The sequence below is a fragment of the Coregonus clupeaformis genome, chromosome 25, assembly GCF_020615455.1.
Source record: "Coregonus clupeaformis isolate EN_2021a chromosome 25, ASM2061545v1, whole genome shotgun sequence".
In the NCBI taxonomy this organism is placed as follows: domain Eukaryota; kingdom Metazoa; phylum Chordata; class Actinopteri; order Salmoniformes; family Salmonidae; genus Coregonus; species Coregonus clupeaformis.
Window position 1 is genome coordinate 13,401,060 of NC_059216.1, and position 26,111 is coordinate 13,427,170.

The 26,111-nt window shown below is 46.8% G+C and overlaps 1 protein-coding gene across 2 annotated transcripts in view; it reads left to right on the forward strand.

Annotated features, from left to right (window-relative positions):
• Nucleotides 1–26,111, forward strand: part of pcnx1 (pecanex 1) — a 107,638-nt gene that overhangs the window by 63,844 nt on the left and 17,683 nt on the right. For both annotated transcript variants that reach the window (XM_041847315.2, XM_041847312.2), the window contains 12 exons: nucleotides 1,763–1,855; nucleotides 2,446–2,596; nucleotides 2,860–3,001; nucleotides 8,204–8,381; nucleotides 14,883–14,991; nucleotides 15,299–15,428; nucleotides 15,979–16,037; nucleotides 19,592–19,807; nucleotides 20,320–20,573; nucleotides 20,782–21,012; nucleotides 22,948–23,048; nucleotides 24,657–24,807. In XM_041847315.2, coding sequence (XP_041703249.1) covers nucleotides 1,763–1,855; nucleotides 2,446–2,596; nucleotides 2,860–3,001; nucleotides 8,204–8,381; nucleotides 14,883–14,991; nucleotides 15,299–15,428; nucleotides 15,979–16,037; nucleotides 19,592–19,807; nucleotides 20,320–20,573; nucleotides 20,782–21,012; nucleotides 22,948–23,048; nucleotides 24,657–24,807 — 1,815 coding nt within the window. The remainder of the gene's footprint in view (nucleotides 1–1,762; nucleotides 1,856–2,445; nucleotides 2,597–2,859; nucleotides 3,002–8,203; nucleotides 8,382–14,882; nucleotides 14,992–15,298; nucleotides 15,429–15,978; nucleotides 16,038–19,591; nucleotides 19,808–20,319; nucleotides 20,574–20,781; nucleotides 21,013–22,947; nucleotides 23,049–24,656; nucleotides 24,808–26,111) is intronic.

Genomic DNA, 26,111 nt, shown 5'->3' on the forward strand with positions numbered 1-26,111 from the left:
GAAGAACAGCATCTAGTAAAGATGAGGTCAAGCGTATTGCCTGCCTTGTGAGTAGGGGGAACGGTGAGAGGGTGAGGTCAAAAGAGGAAAGGACTGGAAAGAAGGAGGCAGAGAGAAATGAGTCAAAGGCAGACGTAGGGAGGTTAAAGTCACCCAGAACTGTGAGGGGTGAGCCATCCTCAGGAAATGAACTTATCAAGGCGTCAAGCTCATTGATGAACTCTCCAAGGGAACCTGGAGGGCGATAAATGATAAGGATGTTAAGCTTGAATGGGCTAGTGACTGTGACAGCATGGAATTCAAATGAGGAGATAGACAGATGGTTCAGGGGGGAAAATAGAAAATATCCACTTGGGAGAGATGAGGATTCCTGTGCCACCGCCGCGCTGACCAGATGCTCTCTGGGTATGCGAGAACACATGATCAGACGAGGAAAGAGCAGTAGGAGTAGCAGTGTTTTCTGTGGTAATCCATGTTTCCGTCAGCGCCAAGAAGTCGAGGGACTGGAGGGTGGCATAGGCTGAGATAAACTCTGCCTTGTTGGCTGCAGAACGGCAGTTCCAGAGGCTGCCGGAGACCTGGAACTGCACGCGGGTCGTGCATTCAGGGACCACCAGATTAGAGTGGCAGCAGCCACGCAGTGTGAAGCGTTTGTATGGCCTGGGCAGAGAGGAGAGAACAGGGATAGACAGACACATAGTTGACAGGCTACAGAAAAGGCAACAATAATGCAAAGGAGATCGGAATGAAATTAACTAAACATCTGGGAAAGCGAGAGAGCGGGGCCTCCCTCACTTACGTTTCACTGAAACTCTCAAATATAACTCTCCCAACTTCCACTTTAGAAATTATAATTGTTGTAAACTACACGGTTCAATGTTTTCTAGGAATAGACTCTAACTTAGTTTATTCAGCTAGCTAACTTGGTACAGTATTCTTCCGTGAAAACCGCCTAGGGCCGCCATGCCATAGCTAACTAGCATGCTAGCTTCCAATAACACGGTTTAGCACCAATACTCGGTTACAACAAACTACCAATAGTGTGTTAACACGCTAAACGGATCATTCGTGTCCGTGTCTAACGTTGTGTAAAGTTTTGGGGTTAGTTTTGACAGTTTTAGTGAGTACGTCGTCAACTTATTCAGCCAGTTAGTTAGTTAGTTAGCTAGAATAGTTAGCATAGCCATTGCTCTCTGTCAACGAACCAACCCCTCCTCCCACGGTATGAAACACACAGAGAGAACCAAGCTAACGTTAACTAGTCACCCATGTCTTGAATTCCTTTGAACGACTCTGGTTACCCGTATGTAAAAATACATGTAGGTTATAACTTACCCTTAGTAGCTACTGTTAGCTAGTTAAGTGTAAAGCTAGCTACTGAATCGACTCAGCCAGTTCGCGTCTGTTCGCTAGGTCGTTCCAGCTATTGTTTAGTAGCTATCCAGGTAGCAACAAGCTAGCTACATTTCGAGTACAGTAGCTACTAACTACCTAACGTTAACGCTTCAGATAATGAGGTTAGAAAAACAGCTGAATGGTAGGTAGCTAGCTGGCATAATTACAGGTGCTCTTCATTACAGGTAATGTCTCTAGGCTGTAGGCCAAGGATGTTGGATGTGTAATTCCAAACCTTACTGTTCTGATGTCAGGCATCAATATCAACCACCTCTGGTTCTCGCCTGGTCCCAGATCTGTTTGTGTGTTGGATCAGGTTTGTCTGTCTGTATGTCCTGTCCTAACCGTCCTCCTGTCTGTCCCCCAGAGTGAGCGTCTTCATTCCGACCTGATCATCTGCGTCGTCATCGCCGTCCTCTACTTCGCCGTCCACGTCAGCACCATGTTCATCGTTCTGCAGGTACAGAACAGTAGAGCTCTGCCACGTTCTGCAGGTACAGAACAGTAGAGCTCTGCCACGTTCTGCAGGTACAGAACAGTAGAGCTCTGCCACGTTCTACAGGTACAGTGGGGTTCCCTCTGCCTACCAGGTGTACACCTGATCACCATATCTTGCAGTTGTGCCCTTGAGCAAGGCACTAAACTGCTTTGGTGGCGTTGCAGTGTTCCTGGTTTCCAACCTCTTGGTGTGTTTGTGTGTGTGTCTCGGGCAGTTGAGCTGAAAGCAAAATGCCTGATAAGAAAATTTGACAAAGTATAATTTTTCTTCTATCACATGATTAACATATTTAACTCATCTCTCTCTCCTTCCCCTTCTCTCTCTCTCCTTCTCTCTCTCCTTCTCTCTCTCTCTCTCTCTCTCTCTCTCTCTCTCTCTCTCTCTCTCTCTCTCTCTCTTCTCTCTCTCTCTCTCTCTCTCTCTCTCTCTCTCTCTCTCTCCTTCTCTCTCTCTCTCTCCTCCCTCCCTCTCTCTCTCCTTCTCTCCTTCTCTCTCTCTCTCTCTCTCTCTCTCTCTCTCTCCCTCCCTCCCATCCCTGTATACCATCCCAGCCGTTCCTGAGCTATGTGCTGTACTCTCTACTGGGGGCCGTGGGCCTGCTAACACACTACCTGCTGCCACAAGTCCGCAAGCAGCTGCCCTGGTACTGCTTCTCACACCCACTGCTCAAGACCAAGGAGTACTACCAGTTCGAGGTCAGAGGTCAGTCACCCCAAATACCAAACTGGATTGGTGGAAATTGTCTTTCCTGCTGTCAGTAAAAATATTAGGGGCCAGTTTACCTGACCTAGATTAAGCCTATCCAGGACCACAACGCATGTTCAATGGCGTATCATTTCAAAGTGCTTTTAGGTCCAGGAGTAGGCTTAGTCTGGGGAACTAGTCCAATGTGTAATAGTTTATTATCACAACATAGCAGAGTGGCTAACTGACTGACCCAAACCCTTTGTTTGTTTGTTTTGTAGGCGTGGCCCATGTGATGTGGTTTGAGAAGCTCCATGTGTGGCTGTTGTTCTTCGAGAAGAATATTCTGTATCCCCTGGTCATCCTCAACGTGCTGAGTGGCAGCGCCAGGGAACTGGCCAGTCCCAGGAAACTGGACACTGAGTGAGTCCTGTACCTGTTCTTTATCTGAAATGCTACCCTATACTCTAGCGTACTGCTTGTGACCAGGGCTCATAGGACGCTATATAGGGAATGGAGGAGAGGTCTTCAAGGGTCCAAAAAGTTGGACCTGTTACGAAATAGATACGCGATATGATTTTTAAAAAAGCGGTACCTGAGCATCAAGTCTAGGTCCAAAATTCTCCTTAACAGCTTCTACCCCTAAGCCATAAGACTGCTGAACAATTAATCAAATGGCCGCCCGGACTATTTACATTGACCCCCCCCCCCCTTTGTTTTTACACTTCTGCAACTTGCTGTTTATTATCTATGCATAGTCACTTTACCTCTACCTACATGTACTATTACCTTGACTAACCTGTACCCCCGCACATTGACTCGGTACCGGTACCCCCTGTATATAGCCTCATTATTGTTATTTTATTGTGTTACTTTGTATTTAATTTTTTACTTCAGTTTATTTAGTAAATATTTATTGAACTGCATTGTTGGTTAAGGGCTTGTAAGTAAGCATTTCACGGTAAGGTCTACACCTGTTGTATTCGGCGCATGTGACAATAACAGCGCCGGAGCGCCGGAGAAGATGGCTGCCGTTTTACAGCCCTCTAACCAATTGAACTATTATGTGTGTTTTTCCGCGTTATTTGTAATTTATTTTGTACATAATGTTTCTGCCATCGTCTCTTATAACCAAAAAGAGCTTCTGGATATCAGGACAGCGATTACTCACCTCGCATTGGACGAAGATTTTTTCTTCAACGAGGCGACGCAAGGATATCCTACAAACACCCGACAAGGCCCAAATCCCTGTCATTCGCGTGAGGAAGAGACGGAGATATCGCGACGCAGATCCGGTGCCTTGTAAGGATCCGACGGCGAGAGTAAACTGCCTCTCCCATCAATCCCTATTAGCCAACGTTCAAGCTTTTGAGAATAAAATGGACGATTTAAGATTACGGGTTATCCTACCAACGGACATTAAAAACTGTAATATCTTATGTTTCACGGAGTCGTGGCTGAACGACAACAATGATAACATTCAGCTAGCAGGCTATACGCTACATCGACAGGACAGAACGGCAGACTCTGGTAAGACAAGGGGTGGCGGTCTGTGTATATTTGTAAACAACAGCTGGTGCACAAAATCAAATACTAAGGAAGTCTCGAGGTTTTGCTCGCCTGAGGTAGAGTATCTTATGATAAGCTGTAGACCACACTATTTACAAAGAGAGTTTTCATCTATATTTTTCATAGCTGTCTATTTACCACCACAAACCAATGCTGGCATTAAGATTGCACTGAATGAGTTGTACAAGGCCATTAATCAACAGGAAAACGCTCATCCAGATGCAGCGCTCCTAGTGGCCGGGGACTTTAATGCAGGGAAACTTAAATCCGTTCTACCTAATTTCTACCAGCATGTTAAATGTGCAACCAGAGGAAAAAAACTCTAGACCACCTTTACTCCACACACAGAGACGCATACAAAGCTCTCCCTCGCCCTCCATTTGGCAAATCTGACCATAACTCTATCCTCCTGATTCCTGCTTATAAGCAAAACTGGAAGCAGGAAGCACCAGTGATTCGGTTAATAAAAAGTGGTCAGATGACGCAGATGCTAAGCTACAGGACTGTTTTGCTAGCACAGACTGGAACATGTTCCGGGATTCTTCAGACAGCATTGAGGAGTACACCACATCAGTCACTGGCTTCATCAATAAGTGCATCGATGATGTCGTCCCCACAGTGACCGTACGTACATACCCCAACCCAGAAGCCATGGATTACAGGAAACATCCGCACTGAGCTAAAGGGTAGAGCTGCCGCTTTCAAGGAACGGGACTCTAACCCGGACGCTTATAAGAAATCCCGCTATGACCTCCGACGAACCATCAAACAGGCAAAGAGTCAATACAGGTCTAAGATTGAATCATACTACACTGGCTCTGACGCTCGTCGGATGTGGCAGGGCTTGAAAACTATTACAGACTACAAAGGGAAGCACAGCCGCGAGCTGCCCAGTGACACAAGCCTACCAGACAGGCTAAACCACTTCTATGCTCGCTCGAGGCAAGCAACACTGAAGCATGCATGAGAGCACCAGCTGTTCCGGATGACTATGTGATCACGCTCTCCGTAGCCGATGTGAGTAAGACTTTTAAGCAGGTCAACATTCACAAGGCCGCAGGGCCAGACGGATTACCAGGACGTGTACTCCGAGCATGTGCTGACCAACTGGCAAGTGTCTTCACTGACATTTTCAACATGTCCCTGACTGGAGTCTGTAATACCAACATGTTTCAAGCAGACCACCATAGTCCCCGTGCCCAAGAACTCTAAGATAACCTGCCTAAATGACTACCGACCCGTAGCACTGACGTCTGTAGCCATGAAGTGCTTTGAAAGACTGGTCATGGCTCACATCAACAGCATAATCCCAGAAACCCTAGACCCACTCCAATTTGCATACCGCCCCAACAGATCCACAGATGATGCAATCTCTATCGCACTCCACACTGCCCTTTCCCACCTGGACAAGAGGAACACCTACGTGAGAATGCTATTCATTGACTACAGCTCAGCATTCAACACCATAGTGCCCTCTAAGCTCATCACTAAGCTAAGGATCCTGGGACTAAACACCTCCCTCTGCAACTGGATCCTGGACTTCCTGACGGGCCGCCCCCAGGTGGTAAGGGTAGGTAACAACACATCTGCCACACTGATCCTCAACACGGGGCCCCTCAGGGTGCGTGCTCAGTCCCCCTCCTGTACTCTCTGTTCACCCATGACTGCATGGCCAGGCACGACTCAACACCATCATTAAGTTTGCCGACTGACACAACAGTGGTAGGCCTGATCACCGACAACGATGAGACAGCCTATAGGGAGGAGGTCAGAGATCTGGCCGTGTGGTGCCAGGGGGACAACAACCTCTCCCTCAACGTGACCAAGACAAAGGAGATGATTGTGGACTACAGGAAAAAAAAAGAGGACTGAGCACGCCCCCATTCTCATCGACGGGGCTGTAGTGGAACAGGTTGAGAGCTTCAAGTTCCTTGGTGTCCACATCACCAACCAACTATCATGGTCCAAACACACCAAGACAGTCGTGAAGAGGGCACGACAAAGCCTATTCCCCCTCAGGAGACTAAAAAGATTTGGCATGGGTCCTCAGATCCTCAAAAAATTCTACAGCTGCACCATCGAGAGCATCCTGACTGGTTGCATCACCGCCTGGTATGGCAACTGCTTGGCCTCTGACCGCAAGGCACTACAGAGGGTAGTGCGTACGGCCCAGTACATCACTGGGGCAAAGCTTCCTGCCATCCAGGACCTCTATACCAGGCGGTGTCAGAGGAAGGCCCTCAAAATTGTCAAAGACTCCAGCCACCCTAGTCATAGACTGTTCTCTCTGCTACCGCACGGCCAAGCGTACTGAGTGCCAAGTCTAGGTCAAAAGACTTCTCAACAGCTTCTACCCCCAAGCCATAAGACTCCTGAACAGCTAATCATGGCTACCCGGACTATTTGCACTGCCCCCCACCCCATCCCTTTTACGCTGCTGCTACTCTGTTAAGTATTTATGCATAGTCACTTTAACTCTACCCACATGTACATATTACCTCAACTACCTCAACTAGCCGGTGCCCCCGCACATTGACTCTGCAACGGTACCCCCCTGTATATATAGCCTCCCTACTGTCACTTTATTTGACTTCTGCTCTTTTTTCTCAACACTTTTTTTTGTTGTTGTTTTATTCTTACTTTTTTGTTTAAAATAAATGCACTGTTGGTTAAGGGCTTGTAAGTAAGCATTTCACGGTAAGGTCTACACCTGTTGTATTCGGCGCATGTGACAATAAAAAACATTTGATTTGATTTTATGGCTCCGAGACAGGATTGTGTCGAGGCACAGATCTGGGTATGGGTACGATAACATTTCTGCAGCATTGAAGGTCTCCAAGAACACAGGAGCCTCCATTCTTAAATGGAAGAAGTTTGGAACCACCAAGACTCTTCCTAGAGCTGGCCGTCCAGCCAAACTGAGCAATCGGGGGGAGAAGGGCTTTGGTCAGGGAGGTGACCAAGAACCTGATGGTCACTCTGACAGAGCTCCAGAGTTCCTCTGTAGAGATGGGAAAACCTTCCAGAAGGACAACCATCTCTGCAGTACTCCACCAATCAGGCCTTTTATGGTAGAGTGGCCAGATGGAAGCCACTCCTCAGTAAAAGGCACATGACAGCCCGCTTGGAGTTTGCCAAAAGGCACCTAAAGGACTCTCAGACCATAAGAAACAAGATTCTCTGGTCTGATGAAACCAAGATTGAATTCTTTGGACTGAATGCCAAGAGTCACGTCTGGAGGAAACCTGGCACCATCCCTACGGTGAATCATGGTGGTGGCAGCATCATGCTGTGGGGATGTTTTTCAGCGGCAGGGACTGGGAGACTAGTCAGGATCGAGGGAAAGATGAACGGAGCAAAGTACAGAGAGATCCTTGTTCCAGAGCGACTTACAGTTAGTGGGCGCATACAATTATAAAAAAAAAATGTTTTCCTTCTTCATACTCTCCTCTCCTCTCCTGTGACACAGATAGCAAGCTCACACAGTTCTCATCACCTCACACACATTAACAGAGGACGGGTCCAGTCGGTAAATCAATTTTAATTGCACATACCCGAGACCCGTGCCAATTATATCAGAGGCGATCCCAGACAAAAGTCAGGACACGGGTCGGATCTGGTTATTTTCAGGTCTGTTGGACCCGTGAAGACCCCTAGAATGTTCTGTATCGGATCTGGTTATTTTCAGGTCTGTTGGGCCCTTGAAGACCCCTAGAATGTTCTGTAGCTCCTTTACATCTGCATTCCCTGTTCTCTGTCTCATCATTAACCAGCAGGTAGTTGAAATCAGCTTGTAATCTGGTTTTAGTGACTTCATTCGCCCGCTGGGTAGTTGAACAAATACAGTCTTGTCATAAAGTCCCCTCTTCTTATCTCTCTTTTCCCTCTCTCCACCCCCCCCTCTCTCTCTCCTCCCCCCTCCTCTCTTTCCCTCTCTCCAACCCCCCTCCTCTCCCTCCCTCCCCCCTCCTCTCTCCTCTCTCAACCCCCTCTCCTCTCTCTCTCCTCCCCCCTCCCCTCTCTCCCTCTCTCCAACCCCCTCCCCTCTCTCTCCAGGGTTGGAGCGTTGATGATAACAGTGGCAGGTCTGAAGCTACTTCGTTCCTCCTACAGTAGCCCCACCTACCAGTACATCACAGTACTCTTCACCGTCCTCTTCTTCACCTTCGACTACCGCAACCTCTCGGAGACCCTGCTGCTGGACCTCTTCCTCATGTCCATCGTCTTCAGCAAGGTGAGGGGAACTGAGAGAGAGAGAGAGAGAGAGCTGACACCTGGGTCGTGTTTATTAGGGCACACAATGTTTATTAAAAGTAGTCCACTGGTCGATAGGCTGTTGGTCGACCAAGATTTTCTTTAGTCACTACAGACCCCCTGGTTCTATTCCAGGCTGTATCACAGCCGGCCGTGATTGGGAGTCCCATAGGGCGGCGCACAATTGGCCCAGCGTCTTCCGTGTTTGGCCGGTGTAGGCCGTCATTTGTAAATAAGAATTTGTTCTTAACTGACTTGCCTAGTTAAATAAAGGTTAAATTAAATAAATACAAATAAAGTGGCAAATGTATAAAAAATAAAATGATGGCCCATGAGACACGTCTGATTCCCTCCTGTCTGATTGGTCGAATCCATTGCGGAGGCAGCGGCGATCGCACACCAGGATCACCAGTAGTACATTCACCGTTATTTACCATTTCTCATCTACAATGTTTGTTTGGTTACGGTCATTTCTGTTCATGCATTCAATATATTATTATTATTATTATTATTATTACAGTCTTACTGTTGTCATTGTCAGAGTGGACACTTTGTTTGCAGAGTCACAACCGACCAATCAAACCTCGGCTACACTTGTGAGGAAAAAGTTTTGGTTTATTTCATTCCATTTATGAGTTGTGAATTTATTCATTGTCTTTTGTTTGGAGCGCTCCTGTCAATCTTGAGTAAGGACACGCACCTGAATACGTATAGAAGTAGGACTAGTCTACCTGGCCTGCAGTCAAATGTAGGCCTATAAATGTGCCCATTTGGGGATCTGATACTATTTCTGATTGTCTTAACTCATCATCACTGTGGAGCTTCTCAAAGTAATTTTTTATTCGCATCAAACAGCAAGTAAACAAAGTCTGTTTTTACATCCATTGATAATGACAATAGTTCCTCAACGTAGCCTATTAGAAAAATCTTTCCAGCTCTCTCCCTTTCGATAACCACTCAGCATGAAAGGGGGGAAAAAATGTCATGCTCTGATCCGATGGAAACGTCATAAAATAGGCCTACCTGATTACTTCTTATCCCTTGCCCAAATAGCCTACAGCTGTGTCTGTCTGTCCAGAGCTCACTGGCTCGGAAAACTGAGGGCCCAGAATATTTGATACAATGTTGCAAGTTTGTTAGCACAAGCTTTGGCCAGACCAAGTTAATACAATATTTGATACAATGTTTCAAGTTCCTTGCAGACAGGCCATGTGTAGCCAATGTGATTTATAGGATTTTTTTTTTTCGACAGGATATTTTCAACCTGGAGGCTGCAATGTTTTTATTTGTTGGCTTTATGTAGGCAATTTTTACATAGTTGGAAATAGAAGTTAGATTTGTATCATTTGGATTAACCACATGACATTTGAATTTGAGGCATGAAGACTTTATTATAAATGAAATAAACTTGTTCCACGAAAATGTGCGTATGAAAATCATAACCGGCACGCACGCAGATCAGCAGAAATGGTAGGATAACTTGGCACTCCAAATGGAAAAGGTTTCTGATTTCTGATCGAATGGTGTAACCTATTAATGGCAACTTCAGGAGCGTAACGGCAGAATCTGCGAAGGGCAACAGCAGCGGGTCGGGAACAGTTCCTTTTTTTTATTTTCTGGTTTCTGGCTCCCTCTTTTTTTGTAATTTGTAATTTGTGTGTCCGTTTATTTTTATCTCAGTGCTTAAAGCATCAGACAAACTCAGTAGCCTACAGATAGTTGATTTTATTCAAACTTAGGGTGTGTCAATATATGGAAAAATACACGTTTTAACATTTCGACCAATCAATTGGTCGACAGAACAGATGACTCTTGGTCGACCAAGATTTTTTTTTTGTCGGGGGACAACCCTAATTAAAAGCCTTATTGCCATTTGTCATGGTATATCAAGAAGAGCGAAGTGATACTTCCAATAGATAGAACAGTAAACAAGTTATCATACCCATGGTATATTGTCTGATATGCACACGGCTGGAATGCTGTTTTAGCCAATCAGGATCCTCTTCCTCATGTCCACCGTCTTCGTCAGTTGACGCTGCATTTTCCCCTGACACCTGGTCTGTATACTACAGTGAGGGAAAAAAGTATTTGATCCCCTGCTGATTTTGTACGTTTGCCCACTGACAAAGACATGATCAGTCTATCATTTTAATGGTAGGTTTATTTGAACAGTGAGAGACAGAATAACAACAAAAAAATCCAGAAAGACGCATGTCAAAAATGTTATAAATTGATTTGCATTTTAATGAGAGAAAAAAGTATTTGACCCCTTCTCAATCAGAAAGATTTCTGGCTCCCAGGTGTCTTTTTATACAGGTAACGAGCTGAGATTAGGAGCACACTCTTAAAGGGAGTGCTCCTAATCTCAGTTTGTTACCTGTGTAAAAGACACCTGTCCACAGAAGCAATCAATCAATCAGATTCCAAACTCTCCACCATGGCCAAGACCAAAGAGCTCTCCAAGGATGTCAGGGACAAGATTGTAGACCTACACAAGGCTGGAATGGGCTACAAGACCATCGCCAAACAGCTTGGTGAGAAGGTGACAACAGTTGGTGCGGTTATATGCAAACGGAAGAAACACAAAAGACCTGTCAATCTCCCTCGGCCTGGGGCTCCATGCAAGATCTCACCTCGTGGAGTTGCAATGATCATGAGAACGGTGAGGAATCAGCCCCGAACTACACGGGAGGATCTTGTCAATGATCTCAAGGCAGCTGGGACCATAGTCACCAAGAAAACAATTGGTAACACACTACGCCGTGAAGGACTGAAATCCTGCAGCGCTCTCAAGGTCCCCCTGCTCAAGAAAGGACATATACAGGCCCGTCTGAAGTTTGCCAATGAACATCTGAATGATTCAGAGGAGAACTGGGTTTAAGTAATTGTGGTCAGATGAGACCAAAATTGAGCTCTTTGGCATCAACTCAACTCGCCGTGTTTGGAGGAGGAGGAATGCTGCCTATGACCCCAAGAACACCATCCCCACCGTCAAACATGGAGGTGGAAACATTATGCTTTGGGGGTGTTTTTCTGCTAAGGGGACAGGACAACTTCACCGCATCAAAGGGACGATGGACGGGGCCATGTACCGTCAAATCTTGGGTGAGAACCTCCTTCCCTCAGCCAGGGCATTGAAAATGGGTTGTGGATGGGTATTCCAGCATGACAATGACCCAAAACACACGGCCAAGGCAACAAAGGAGTGGCTCAAGAAGAAGCACATTAAGGTCCTGGAGTGGCCTAGCCAGTCTCCAGACCTTAATCCCATAGAAAATCTGTGGAGGGAGCTGAAGGTTCGAGTTGCCAAACGTCAGGCTCGAAACCTTCATGACTTGGAGAAGATCTGCAAAGAGGAGTGGGACAAAATCCCTCCTGAGATGTGTGCAAACCTGGTGGCCAACTACAAGAAACATCTGACCTCTGTGATTGCCAACAAGGGTTTTGCCACCAAGTACTAAGTCATGTTTTGCAGAGGGGTCAAAGACTTATTTCCCAAAATGCAAATCAGTTCATAACATTTTTGACATGCGTTTTTCTGGATTTTGTTTTTTGTTATTCTGTCTCTCACTGTTCAAATAAACCTTCCATTAAAATTATAGACTGATCATGTCTTTGTCAGTGGGCAAACGTAGAAAATCAGCAGGGGATCAAATACTTTTTTCCCTCACTGTATATTATACAATGTACAGCTGGGCTATTCAGTTACACTGGTCCAGCTGGGCTATTCAATTACACTGGTCCAGCTGGGCTATTCAGTTACACTGGTCCAGCTGGTTTATTCAGTTACACTGGTCCTGCTGGGCTATTCAGTTACACTGGTCCAGCTGGGCTATTCAGTTACACTGGTCCAGCTGGGCTATTCAATTACACTGGTCCAGCTGGGCTCAGTTGGTAGAGCACTTTCAACACCAAGGGTCATGGGTTCGATTCCTGCTGACACAAGGACTGTGCTTAATTTCAGGAAGATCTGCCCTCTTTTACTCCCCTTCGTAGATTTGATGGGATTGGATTTTGTGCAAGCATTACGGCAGGAAACTGGGTAGAGCCAAGCATTACGGCAGGAGACTGGGTAGAGCCAAGCATTACGGCAGGAGACTAGGTAGAGCCAAGCATTACGGCAGGAGACTGGGTAGAGCCAAGCATAACGGCAGGAGACTGGGTAGAGCCAAGCATTACGGCAGGAGACTAGGTAGAGCCAAGCATTACGGCAGGAGACTGGGTAGAGCCAAGCATTACGGCAGGAGACTAGGTAGAGCCAAGCATTACGGCAGGAAACTGGGTAGAGCCAAGCATCACGGCAGGAAACTGGGTAGAGCCAAGCATTACGGCAGGAGACTGGGTAGAGCCAAGCATTACGGCAGGAGACTGGGTAGAGCCAAGCATTACGGCAGGAGACTAGGTAGAGCCAAGCATTACGGCAGGAGACTGGGTAGAGCCAAGCATTACGGCAGGAGACTGGGTAGAGCCAAGCATTACGGCAGGAAACTGGGTAGAGCCAAGCATCACGGCAGGAAACTGGGTAGAGCCAAGCATTACGGCAGGAGACTGGGTAGAGCCAAGCATTACGGCAGGAGACTGGGTAGAGCCAAGCATAATGGCAGGAGACTGGGTAGAGCCAAGCATTATGGCAGGAGACTAGGGTAGAGCCAAGCATTACGGCAGGAGACTAGGTAGAGCCAAGCATTACGGCAGGAGACTAGGTAGAGCCAAGCATTACGGCAGGAGACTAGGTAGAGCCAAGCATTACGGCAGGAGACTAGGGTAGAGCCAAGCATTACGGCAGGAGACTAGGTAGAGCCAAGCATTACGGCAGGAGACTAGGTAGAGCCAAGCATTACGGCAGGAGACTGGGTAGAGCCAAGCATTACGGCAGGAGACTGGGTAGAGCCAAGCATTACGGCAGGAGACTAGGTAGAGCCAAGCATTACGGCAGGAAACTGGGTAGAGCCAAGCATCACGGCAGGAAACTGGGTAGAGCCAAGCATTACGGCAGGAGACTAGGTAGAGCCAAGCATTACGGCAGGAGACTGGGTAGAGCCAAGCATAACGGCAGGAGACTGGGTAGAGCCAAGCATTACGGCAGGAGACTAGGTAGAGCCAAGCATTACGGCAGGAGACTAGGTAGAGCCAAGCATTACGGCAGGAGACTAGGTAGAGCCAAGCATTACGGCAGGAGACTAGGTAGAGCCAAGCATTACGGCAGGAGACTGGGTAGAGCCAAGCATTACGGCAGGAGACTAGGTAGAGCCAAGCATTACGACAGGAGACTAGGTAGAGCCAAGCATTACGGCAGGAGACTTGGTAGAGCCAAGCATTACGGCAGGAGACTGGGTAGAGCCAAGCATTACGGCAGGAGGTAGAGCCAAGCATTACGGCAGGAGACTAGGTAGAGCCAAGCATTACGGCAGGAGACCGGGTAGAGCCAAGCATTACGGCAGGAGACCGGGTAGAGCCAAGCATTACGGCAGGAAACTGGGTAGAGCCAAGCATTACGGCAGGAGACTAGGTAGAGCCAAGCATTACGGCAGGAGACTGTAGAGCCAAGCATTACGGCAGGAGACTAGGTAGAGCCAAGCATTACGGCAGGAAACTGGGTAGAGCCAAGCATAACGGCAGGAGACTAGGTAGAGCCAAGCATTACGGCAGGAGACTAGGTAGAGCCAAGCATTACGGCAGGAGACTAGGTAGAGCCAAGCATTACGGCAGGAGACTAGGTAGAGCCAAGCATTATGGCAGGAGACTAGGTAGAGCCAAGCATTACGGCAGGAGACTAGGTAGAGCCAAGCATAACGGCAGGAGACTAGGTAGAGCCAAGCATAACGGCAGGAGACTAGGTAGAGCCAAGCATTACGGCAGGAGACTAGGTAGAGCCAAGCATTATGGCAGGAGACTAGGTAGAGCCAAGCATTACGGCAGGAGACTGGGTAGAGCCAAGCATAACGGCAGGAGACTGGGTAGAGCCAAGCATTACGGCAGGAGACTAGGTAGAGCCAAGCATTACGGCAGGAGACTAGGTAGAGCCAAGCATTACGGCAGGAGACTGGGTAGAGCCAAGCATTACGGCAGGAGACTGGGTAGAGCCAAGCATTACGGCAGGAGACTAGGTAGAGCCAAGCATTACGGCAGGAGACTAGGTAGAGCCAAGCATTACGGCAGGAGACTGGGTAGAGCCAAGCATTACGGCAGGAGGTAGAGCCAGTTGTTTCTGATTCATGGAGGGGGGGAGTGAACGAGGCTAGAGAGAATGAAAGACAGCCCTGGTCTTTATGATATCATGTAAGGGATAATGTATAGAAAATCTGACCAGAGGATGTGTCCTACCTTCCCCCTACCCACATAGGAAAATAAGCTGGCTGGCTAAATATGGCACATTTTACAGAAATATTGATCAATGTGTATTTTCATGGTAAATAAATGTAAGTGTTCTGTGTAGTTCATATGGAGTTAACTCTCTCTCTCTCGTGTCGTGCTGCCGTAGCTGTGGGAGCTATTCTACAAGCTGCGTTTTGTCTACACCTACATCGCTCCCTGGCAGATCACCTGGGGGTCGGCCTTCCACGCCTTCGCCCAGCCCTTCGCTGTGCCTCGTATCCTTTTCACTGTGGTCAGATGAACCCTCCACGTGATCACTACTGTCGGACCTCGTCACATCTAAATGGACAACCATGTTCTTTTACAGGTGTCTCGTTTTCCACAGAACATCTACTAATCAAAAAAGAAAAAGAAAAAAAGATAGATAGATAGATGCTCACACACTGTTGAATGACTTTGTTTTCACATTGATAATGTCTTGGAAGATAATATAGATGTTAATTTAGCTGAATGTAGGACTTGATGTACCTATGATTTGATCTAAGGTTATGTGAAGCTCCTTGACTCCTCGCCCTCTCCCAGACTCTGCCATGCTGTTTGTTCAGGCTGTGGTGTCAGCAGTCCTCTCTACTCCGCTCAACCCATTCCTGGGCAGCGCCATCTTCATCACCTCCTATGTCAGACCCGTCAAGTTCTGGGAGAGAGACTACAAGTAACGAGCTCTCTGATACTAGACTGTCTCTGGCTGAAGTCACTGTCTTGTCTGTAGTCAATGCACTCCTCTCTATGTGTCTGTCTCTCTGTCTGTCTCTCTGTCTGTCTCTCTCTGTCTTTCTCTGTGTCTGTCTCTGTCTGTCTGTGTCCGTCTGTAGTCAATGCACTCCTCTCTGTCTGTCTCTCTGTCTGTCTTTCTCTGTGTCTCTGTCTGTGTCTGTCTCTGTCTGTCTGTGTCCGTCTGTAGTCAATGCACTCCTCTCTGTCTGTCTGTCTGTCTCTCTGTCTGTCTTTCTCTGTGTCTGTCTCTGTCTGTGTCGGTCTGTCTGTCTGTAGTCAATGCACTCCTCTCTGTCTGTCTGTCTCTCTGTCTGTCTTTCTCTGTGTCTGTCTCTGTCTGTCTGTAGTCAATGTACTCCTCTCTGTCTTTCTCTGTGTCTGTCTCTGTCTGTGTCTGTGTCTGTCTGTGGTCATTTTTCTCCTCTATGGTAGATGTGTTTGTTGGTAGTTTCTGTCTGAGTGAGTTTCTGATTTGTTGTCTATTGCAGCACTAAGAGAGTGGATCACTCCAACACCAGACTGGCTTCTCAGCTGGACAGAACCCCAGGTGGGTGCAATCTCTCTTATCCAGAGAGACTTACAGTCAGCGCATTCATCTTAAAATAGCTAGATGAGACCACCACATATCAATTTTTTTTTTTTTGGGGGGGGGGTAGATCAGCTTAATATTGCAGATAGATTGTATCTTCTATCAATGTAATTGTCTGCATCACTTCCAATCCCCCATGTTTATATATATATATATATATATATATATATATATATATATATATATATATATATATATATATATATATATATATATATATATATATATACATACATGCATGCATGCATGCATGCATGCATGCATGCATGCATGCATATCCTTTAAAAAAAATATATATATTCCCCTTTATTACTTTCCAACCCCACCATCCCCTCCCTACTTTTTTTTTTTAATATTTTTATTTATTTAACCTTTATTTAACCAGGTAAGCCAGTTGAGAACAGGTTCTCATTTACAACTGCGACCTGGCCAAGATAAAGCAAAGCAGTGCGATAAAAACAACAACACAGAGTTACATATGGGGTAAACAAAACATAAAGTCAGAAATACAACAGAAAATATATATACAGTGTGTGCAAATGTAGCAAGTTATGGAGGTAAGGCAATAAATAGGCTATAGTGCAGAATAATTACAATAGTATTAACACTGGAATGCTAGATGTGCAAGAGATTATGTGCAAATAGAGATACTGGGGTGCAAAAGAGCAAAATAAATAACAATATAGGGATGAGGTAGTTGGGTGGGCTAATTTCAGATGGGCTGTGTACAGGTGCAGTGATCGGTAAGGTGCTCTGACAACTGATGCTTAAAGTTATTGAGGGAGATAAGAGTCTCCAGCTTCAGAGATTTTTGCAATTCGTTCCAGTCATTGGCAGCAGAGAACTGGAAGGAGTGGCGCCAAAGGAGGTGTTGGCTTGGGAATGACCAGAGAGATATACCTGCTGGAGCGCAGACTACGGGTGGGTGCTACTATGGTGACCAATGAGCTAAGATAAGGCGGGGATTTGCCTAGCAGTGATTTATAGATGGCCTGGAGCCAGTGGGTTTGACGACGAACATGTAGTGAGGACCAGCCAACAAGAGCGTACAGGTCACAGTGGTGGGTAGTGTATGGGGCTTTGGAGACAAAACGGATGGCACTGTGATAGACTACATCCAATTTCCTGAGTAGAGTGTTGGAGGCTATTTTGTAAATGACATCGCCGAAGTCAAGGATCGGTGGATAGTCAGTTTTACGAGGGCATGTTTGGCAGCTGAGTGAAGGAGGCTTTGTTGCGAAATAGGAAGCCGATTCTAGATTTAACTTTGGATTGGAGATTCTTTATGTGAGTCTGGAAGTTGAGTTTACAGTCTAACCAGACACCTAGATATTTGTAGTTGTCCACATACTCTAGGTCAGACCCGTCGAGAGTGGTGATTCTAGTCGGGTGGGCGGGTGCTAGCAGCGTTCGATTGAAAAGCATGCATTTAGTTTTACTAGTGTTTAAGAGCAGTTGAAGGCTACTGAAGGATTGTTGTATGGCATTGAAGCTCGTTTGGAGGTTTGTTAACACAGTGTCCAATGAAGGGCCAGATGTATACAAAATGGTGTCGTCTGCGTAGAGGTGGATCTAAACTAGTGAACAACAATGCTTAGGCCTCTACTTCCAGCTTATACTTACTATATACATTTTATGGACACGGTCAATTTTACAATAATTATATTTTGTTCGTTTTTTCTCCTGAACTTCTTCTACTCTCAACCACATATCTTAGTAAGCCCATGTTCTTCAGTAAGAAGCCATCAGCAATGTCAGTGCTAGGAAGAAACGACAAGTGGGAGTGTTAGTTCAGATTTCACTTTTCATTTCATAAAACGTTCATTTCAATTTGATCTACTAGTCTAATCTATCAACTGCTATTACTCTAATCTAGAGTATTACCAAACGTTTTCCTACCAGTAGTTGCTGATCTTCTCACCTTCAGCTTGCTACACGATTCAGATATTTTGGTTGAAAAAAACTATTTGGAGACAGGCAGCAATTACTTTCCCCATCTTGAAGTTAATTCCTCCATTCTTCCATTCCTCCATTCCTCCTTCCCTCCATTCCCTCCATTCCTCCTTCCCTCCATTCCCTCCATTCCTCCTTTCCTCCTTTCCTCCATTCCTCCATACTTCATTCCCTCCTTCCCTCCATTCCTCCTTCCCTCCATTCCTCCATACTTCCTTCCCTCCATTCCTCCTTCCCTCCATTCCTCCTTCCCTCCATTCCCTCCATTCCTCCTTCCCTCCATTCCTCCTTCCCTCCATTCCTCCATACTTCATTCCCTCCATTCCTCCTTCCCTCCATTTCTCCTTCCCTCCATTCCTCCATTCCTCCTTTCCTCCATCCCTCCATTCCTCCATTCCTCCATTCCTCCATACCTCCTTCCCTCCATTCCTCCTTCCCTCCATTCCTCCTTCCTCCATTCCCTCCATTCCTCCTTCCCTCCATTCCCTCCATTCCTCCTTCCCTCCATTCCTCCTTCCCTCCTTTCCTCCTTCCCTCCATTCCTCCTTCCCTCCATTCCTCTATACTTCATTCCCTCCATTCTTCCTTCCCTCCATTTTTTCCTTCCCTCCATTCCTCCTTCCCTCCATTCCTCTATACTTCATTCCCTCCATTCTTCCTTCCCTCCATTTTTTCCTTCCCTCCATTTTTTTTCCTTCCCTCCATTCCTCCTTCCCTCCATTCCTCCTTCCCTCCATTCCTCCATTCCTCCTTCCCTCCATTCCTCCTTCCCTCCATTCCTCCATTCCTCCTTCCCTCCATTCCTCCATTCCTCCATTCCTCCATTCCTCCTTTCCTCCATCCCTCCATTCCTCCATTCCTCCTTACCTCCTTCCCTCCATTCCTCCTTCCCTCCATTCCCTCCATTCCTCCTTCCCTCCATTCCCTCCATTCCTCCTTCCCTCCATTCCTCCTTCCCTCCATTCCTCCTTCCCTCCATTCCTCTACTTCATTCCCTCCATTCTTCCTTCCCTCCATTTTTTCCTTCCCTCCATTCCTCCTTCCCTCCATTCCTCCTTCCCTCCATTCCTCTATACTTCATTCCCTCCATTCTTCCTTCCCTCCATTTTTTCCTTCCCTCCATTTTTTCCTTCCCTCCATTCCTCCTTCCCTCCATTCCTCCATTCCTCCTTTCCTCCATTCCTCCTTCCCTCCATTCCTCCTTCCCTCCATTCCTCCTTCCCTCCATTCCTCCATTCCTCCATACCTCCTTCCCTCCATTCCTCCTTCCCTCCATTCCTCCTTCCCTCCATTCCTCCATACCTCCTTCCCTCCATTCCTCCTTCCCTCCATTCCTCCTTCCCTCCATACCTCCTTTCCTCCATTCCTCCATTCCTCCATTCCTCCTTCCCTCCATTCCTCCTTCCCTCCATTCCTCCTTCCCTCCATTCCTCCATCCCTCCATTCCTCCATTCCTCCTTCCCTCCATTCCTCCATTCCTCCATACCTCCTTCCCTCCATACCTCCTTCCCTCCATACCTCCTTCCCTCCATTCCTCCTTCCCTCCATTCCTCCTCCAGGTTCTGATGACAACAACCTGAACTCTATCTTCTATGAGCACCTGACGCGCTCCCTGCAGCACAGCCTGTGTGGGGATCTGCTGCTGGGCCGCTGGGGCAACTATGGGACAGGGGACTGCTTCATCCTGGCTTCAGACTACCTCAACGCCCTGGTTCACCTGGTGGAGATCGGCAACGGACTGGTCACCTTCCAGCTCCGAGGACTGGAGTTCAGAGGTCAGGAGGCGGAGGGAGTCGCAAAATAAACTAAACTCGCTAGCTAAATATCTCTCCTTCCTCCTGAAGTGTGCACTTGTTCCCTGTTCCCCACAAATTTAAAAGCATTGGATTGTTGTAGGCGTGGCCTAGACAGAGCTTCCATTTACCGGTCATGGAAGTGAACAAGTGCACACGGGAGAAAGGACAGATCATTGGGACGCAACCGAGGTCTTGTAGACGTCTAGGAGAAATAAGACTTTGAAGTGGCTACAGATGGTACACGTTCTATCATGATGTGAATAGGGTTTCTTACAATTCTCTCAGGGCCTGATTCAGACTTGAGACTATCGAGCGCAATTCTGACTGATGCTTCAATCATTAATTGATGTCAATGGGAGACTTTCACAAACATTTGAGTTAAGCCTGCAGATCTCAAGTCATGAGTGTTTCTGAAGCCGTCCTGTCGCTGTTAGGGTTAGGTTATAGAGTTTATGAAGCGTGTTTCTGAAGCCGTCCCGTCTCCCCCCCAGGTACGTACTGCCAGCAGAGGGAGGTGGAGGCCATTACGGAGGGGGTGGAGGAGGATGAGAGCTGCTGTTGCTGTGAGCCAGGCCACCTGCCCCATATCCTGTCCTTCAACGCGGCCTTCGGACAGCGCTGGCTGGCCTGGGAGGTGCTGGTCACCAAGTACGTCCTGGAGGGCTACAGCATCACGGACAACAGCGCGGCCTCCATGCTCCAGGTGTTCGACCTCAGACGCATCCTGACTACTTACTACGTCAAGGTGAGTGGGAGGGACTGGCTTGTTAGTCTGTTGTTTTTATCTGTGATATACAGAGGGTTGCGGCATTTCTAAACTGGGGTAGCAGGTAGCTTGGAGGTAAACCGGAGGGTTATCGGTTCGGATCCTGTGTTATTACAGATGTCCTACTGCCCTTGAGAAATGTACTAAACCCCTAAACTTGCCTTCACTACCTGCTTCCTGTCTCCAGGGGATCATATACTATGTGATAGCCTCTACCAAACTGGAGGAGTGGCTGGCCAATGAGACGATGAGGGAGGGGCTGAAGGCCTGTGGAGAGCGGAACTACGTGGACCTGGACCCGACCTTTAACCCCAACATAGACCAAGACTACGACCACCGCCTGGCTGGTATCTCCAGGGACTCCTTCTGCCAGGTCTACCTGGGCTGGATCCAGTACTGCAACTCCCGACGGCCCAAGGTAGGGGCAGGGGCTGATTTTTATTCATAAATATTTCTGTAAATGCCTTTTTAGACGGAGCACAAAAGCACACACACATTTCCTTCAGGCAATATGTCCTTTTGTATGTTTGTGGTGAGAGAATTGAATCACAGTTTGGACATCTGAAGAAGAAGATTAAAATAAAACAACTTCTAATACAACTAACATAAACATGAATACTTCTACCACTATTGATATGCTCATGTCTTTTATTTCATTTGAACCATCCCTCCTCTCTAAACTATCCATCTCTCCTCTGAACCTCCTCTCTAAACTATCCATCTCTCCTCTGAACCTCCTCTCTAAACTATCCATCTCTCCTCTGTACCTCCTCTCTAAACTATCCATCTCTCCTCTAAACCTCCTCTCTAAACTATCCATCTCTCCTCTGAACCTCCTCTCTAAACTAACCATCTCTCCTCTGAACCTCCTCTCTAAACTATCCATCTCTCCTCTAAACCTCCTCTCTAAACTATCCATCTCTCCTCTGAACCTCCTCTCTAAACTATCAATCTCTCCTCTAAACCTCCTCTCTAAACTATCCATCTCTCCTCTAAACCTCCTCTCTAAACTATCCATCTCTCCTCTGTACCTCCTCTCTAAACGATCCATCTCTCCTCTAAACCTCCTCTCTAAACTATCAATCTCTCCTCTAAACTATCCATCTCTCCTCTGAACCTCCTCTCTAAACTATCCATCTCTCCTCTGAACCTCCTCTCTAAACTATCCATCTCTCCTCTGAACCTCCTCTCTAAACTAACCATCTCTCCTCTAAACCTCCTCTCTAAACTATCCATCTCTCCTCTGAACCTCCTCTCTAAACTATCCATCTCTCCTCTGAACCTCCTCTCTAAACTATCCATCTCTCCTCTAAACCTCCTCTCTAAACTATCCATCTCTCCTCTAAACCTCCTCTCTAAACGATCCATCTCTCCTCTAAACCTCCTCTCTAAACTATCAATCTCTCCTCTAAACTATCCATCTCTCCTCTGAACCTCCTCTCTAAACTATCCATCTCTCCTCTGAACCTCCTCTCTAAACTATCCATCTCTCCTCTGAACCTCCTCTCTAAACTATCCATCTCTCCTCTGAACCTCCTCTCTAAACTATCCATCTCTCCTCTAAACCTCCTCTCTAAACGATCCATCTCTCCTCTAAACCTCCTCTCTAAACTATCAATCTCTCCTCTAAACTATCCATCTCTCCTCTGAACCTCCTCTCTAAACTATCCATCTCTCCTCTGAACCTCCTCTCTAAACTATCCATCTCTCCTCTGAACCTCCTCTCTAAACGATCCATCTCTCCTCTAAACCTCCTCTCTAAACGATCCATCTCTCCTCTAAACCTCCTCTCTAAACTATCAATCTCTCCTCTAAACTATCCATCTCTCCTCTGAACCTCCTCTCTAAACTATCCATCTCTCCTCTGAACCTCCTCTCTAAACTATCCATCTCTCCTCTGAACCTCCTCTCTAAACGATCCATCTCTCCTCTAAACCTCCTCTCTAAACTATCCATCTCTCCTCTGAACCTCCTCTCTAAACTAACCATCTCTCCTCTTAACCTCCTCTCTAAACTATCCATCTCTCCTCTAAACCTCCTCTCTAAACTATCCATCTCTCCTCTGAACCTCCTCTCTAAACTAACCATCTCTCCTCTGAACCTCCTCTCTAAACTATCCATCTCTCCTCTGAACCTCCTCTCTAAACTATCCATCTTAACCTCCTCTCTAAACTATCCATCTCTCCTCTGAACCTCCTCTCTAAACTATCCATCTTAACCTCCTCTCTAAACTATCCATCTCTCCTCTTAACCTCCTCTCTAAACTATTCATCTCTCCTCTAAACCTCCATCTCTCCTCTGAACCTCCTCTCTAAACTAACCATCTCTCCTTCTAATCTCATCTCCTTTGCAGCCTCTGGACAGTGAGAAGGACTCTTCCCTGGTGTTGCTGTGCTTCGGCCTGTGTGTGCTGGGCAGGAGAGCACTGGGGACCGCTGCACACCACATGTCTAGGTGAGACTGACTGTCTGTCACTGCGGAGTAGTGTTGCAAAATTCAGGTTTTCCAGAAATCCCTCCTGATTCGGGGAATCTTCCAACCAGGATTTCAGAGAAACCTGGGAATTTTTGAAAAGTGACTGGAATTTTGCAACCATAGTGCAGTGTGTAACAGACAGGGATACATCAGTATCTCTGCTCATCACATAGAGGATGTGGCCTTTCTAATTAATACATTTGGTGATTTCCTGAGACAGTAGCTGTGTTCGAATACTCATACTAACCATAATATTTGTGACTTAAATTGAGTATGCAGTATGCTTATTGGTCATAGTATGGATATAGTTAGTATGCTAAAAGTTCCCGGATGTCGTACTACATTCGCCGAAATACGAAGTATACATGTATTTTATTCCATTTGAACCATCTCTCCTCTAAACTATCCATCTCTCCTCTAAACCTCCTCTCTAAACTATCCATCTCTCCTCTGAACCTCCTCTCTAAACTATCCATCTCTCCTCTGAACCTCCTCTCTAAACTATCCATCTCTCCTCTGAACCTCCTCTCTAAACTATCCATCTCTCCTCTGAACCTCCTCTCTAAACTATCCATCTCTCCTCTAAACCTCCTCTCTAAACTATCAATCTCTCCTCTAAACTATCCATCTCTCCTCTGAACCTCCTCTCTAATGGCGGAAAATATGCAGCCGAAGTCTGACGAGAACTAATTATGACAAATGTTAAGAAATGTTGAGCAATGTAATAAAGTAATAACATTTCAAAGAAGTTAAGTTACGTTGGCTGACAGTTTGTTAGTTTGTTACCCTTACGAACTGCATAGCATATCATTACAGCAGTTGCTTGTATGTTAGCTAGCTACCTAACGTTAGTTGGCTACTAAAAGATGGAACTTGCCAGTATATTAACTATATGCTATCTAACTAACTACCCAACGTTTATTCAATTGATTATTCACGTCATTCTTAGCTTAGCTAAGTGGTATAGTCGTTGTGCATTCTCAATGGACATTGTTAATGAAATCGTAAAATGTCTAGCTAGTCATTTGTTATGCTAACAAGCTAGCAAGAGGTTGCATAGCAACAGCATCAACTTCCGGTACACAGGCGAAGTGCTAGTACACTCAACTGAAAGGATAATGTTTGATTACAGTATACTATAATGAACTAATAGTATGTAGTATATACTCATTAAGTATGTAGTGTACAGTGTGGTAGTGTACAGTGTGGTAGTGTACAGTGTGGTAGTGTACAGTATGTACTATGGGTATTCCAACACAGCTATTTTGTTTTTGAGTTTTTTAATATTTTGTTACCATTTCATGACTTGTGTGTCCCTCTCCCCTGTGTCCCTCTCCCCTGTGTCCCTCTCCCCTTTCCTCTGGTCCCTCTCCTGGTCTTCTCCCCCTGTGTCCCTCTCCCTGTGTCTCTCTCCCTCTGTGTCTCTTTCTCTCCCCTTGTCCTCTTGTGTCCCTCTCCCCTGTGTCCCTCTCCCCTGTGTCCCTCTCCCCTGTGTCCCTCTCCCCTGTGTCCCTCTCCCCTGTGTCCCTCTCCCCTGTGTCCCTCTCCCCTGTGTCGCTCTCCCCTGTGTCCCTCTCCTCTACCCAGTAACCTGGAGTCTTTCCTGTATGGGCTCCACGCTCTGTTCAAGGGAGACTTCCGGATCTCCTCGGTGAGAGATGAGTGGGTCTTTGCCGACATGGAACTCCTGAGGAAGGTGGTGGTGCCTGGGATCCGCATGTCACTCAAACTACACCAGGTGAGAGTTACCTGGGATACGCATGTCACTCAAACTACACCAGGTGAGAGTTACCTGGGATCCGCATGTCACTCAAACTACACCAGGTGAGCGTTACCTGGGATCCGCATGTCACTCAAACTACACCAGGTGAGCGTTACCTGGGATACGCATGTCACTCAAACTACACCAGGTGAGCGTTACCTGGGATCCCCCCCCGCATGTCACTCAAACTACACCAGGTGAGAGTTGCCTGGGATCCGCATGTCACTCAAACTACACCAGGTGAGAGTTACCTGGGATACGCATGTCCTCAAACTACACCAGGTGAGAGTTACCTGGGATCCGCATGTCACTCAAACTACACCAGGTGAGAGTTACCTGGGATACGCATGTCACTCAAACTACACCAGGTGAGAGTTACCTGGGATACGCATGTCACTCAAACTACACCAGGTGAGAGTTACCTGGGATACGCATGTCACTCAAACTACACCAGGTGAGAGTTACCTGGGATACGCATGTCACTTAAACTACACCAGGTGAGAGTTACCTGGGATCCGCATGTCACTCAAACTACACCAGGTGAGCGTTACCTGGGATCCGCATGTCACTCAAACTACACCAGGTGAGAGTTACCTGGGATACGCATGTCACTCAAACTACACCCAGGTGAGAGTTACCTGGGATACGCATGTCACTCAAACTACACCAGGTGAGAGTTACCTGGGATACGCATGTCACTCAAACTACACCAGGTGAGAGTTACCTGGGATACGCATGTCACTCAAACTACACCAGGTGAGAGTTACCTGGGATACGCATGTCACTCAAACTACACCAGGTGAGAGTTACCTGGGATCCGCATGTCACTCAAACTACACCAGGTGAGAGTTACCTGGGATACGCATGTCACTCAAACTACACCAGGTGAGAGTTACCTGGGATACGCATGTCACTCAAACTACACCAGGTGAGAGTTACCTGGGATACGCATGTCACTCAAACTACACCAGGTGAGAGTTACCTGGGATACGCATGTCACTCAAACTACACCAGGTGAGAGTTACCTGGGATACGCATGTCACTCAAACTACACCAGGTGAGCGTTACCTGGGATACGCATGTCACTCAAACTACACCAGGTGAGCGTTACCTGGGATACGCATGTCACTCAAACTACACCAGGTGAGAGTTACCTGGGATCCGCATGTCACTCAAACTACACCAGGTGAGAGTTACCTGGGATACGCATGTCACTCAAACTACACCAGGTGAGAGTTACCTGGGATACGCATGTCACTCAAACTACACCAGGTGAGCGT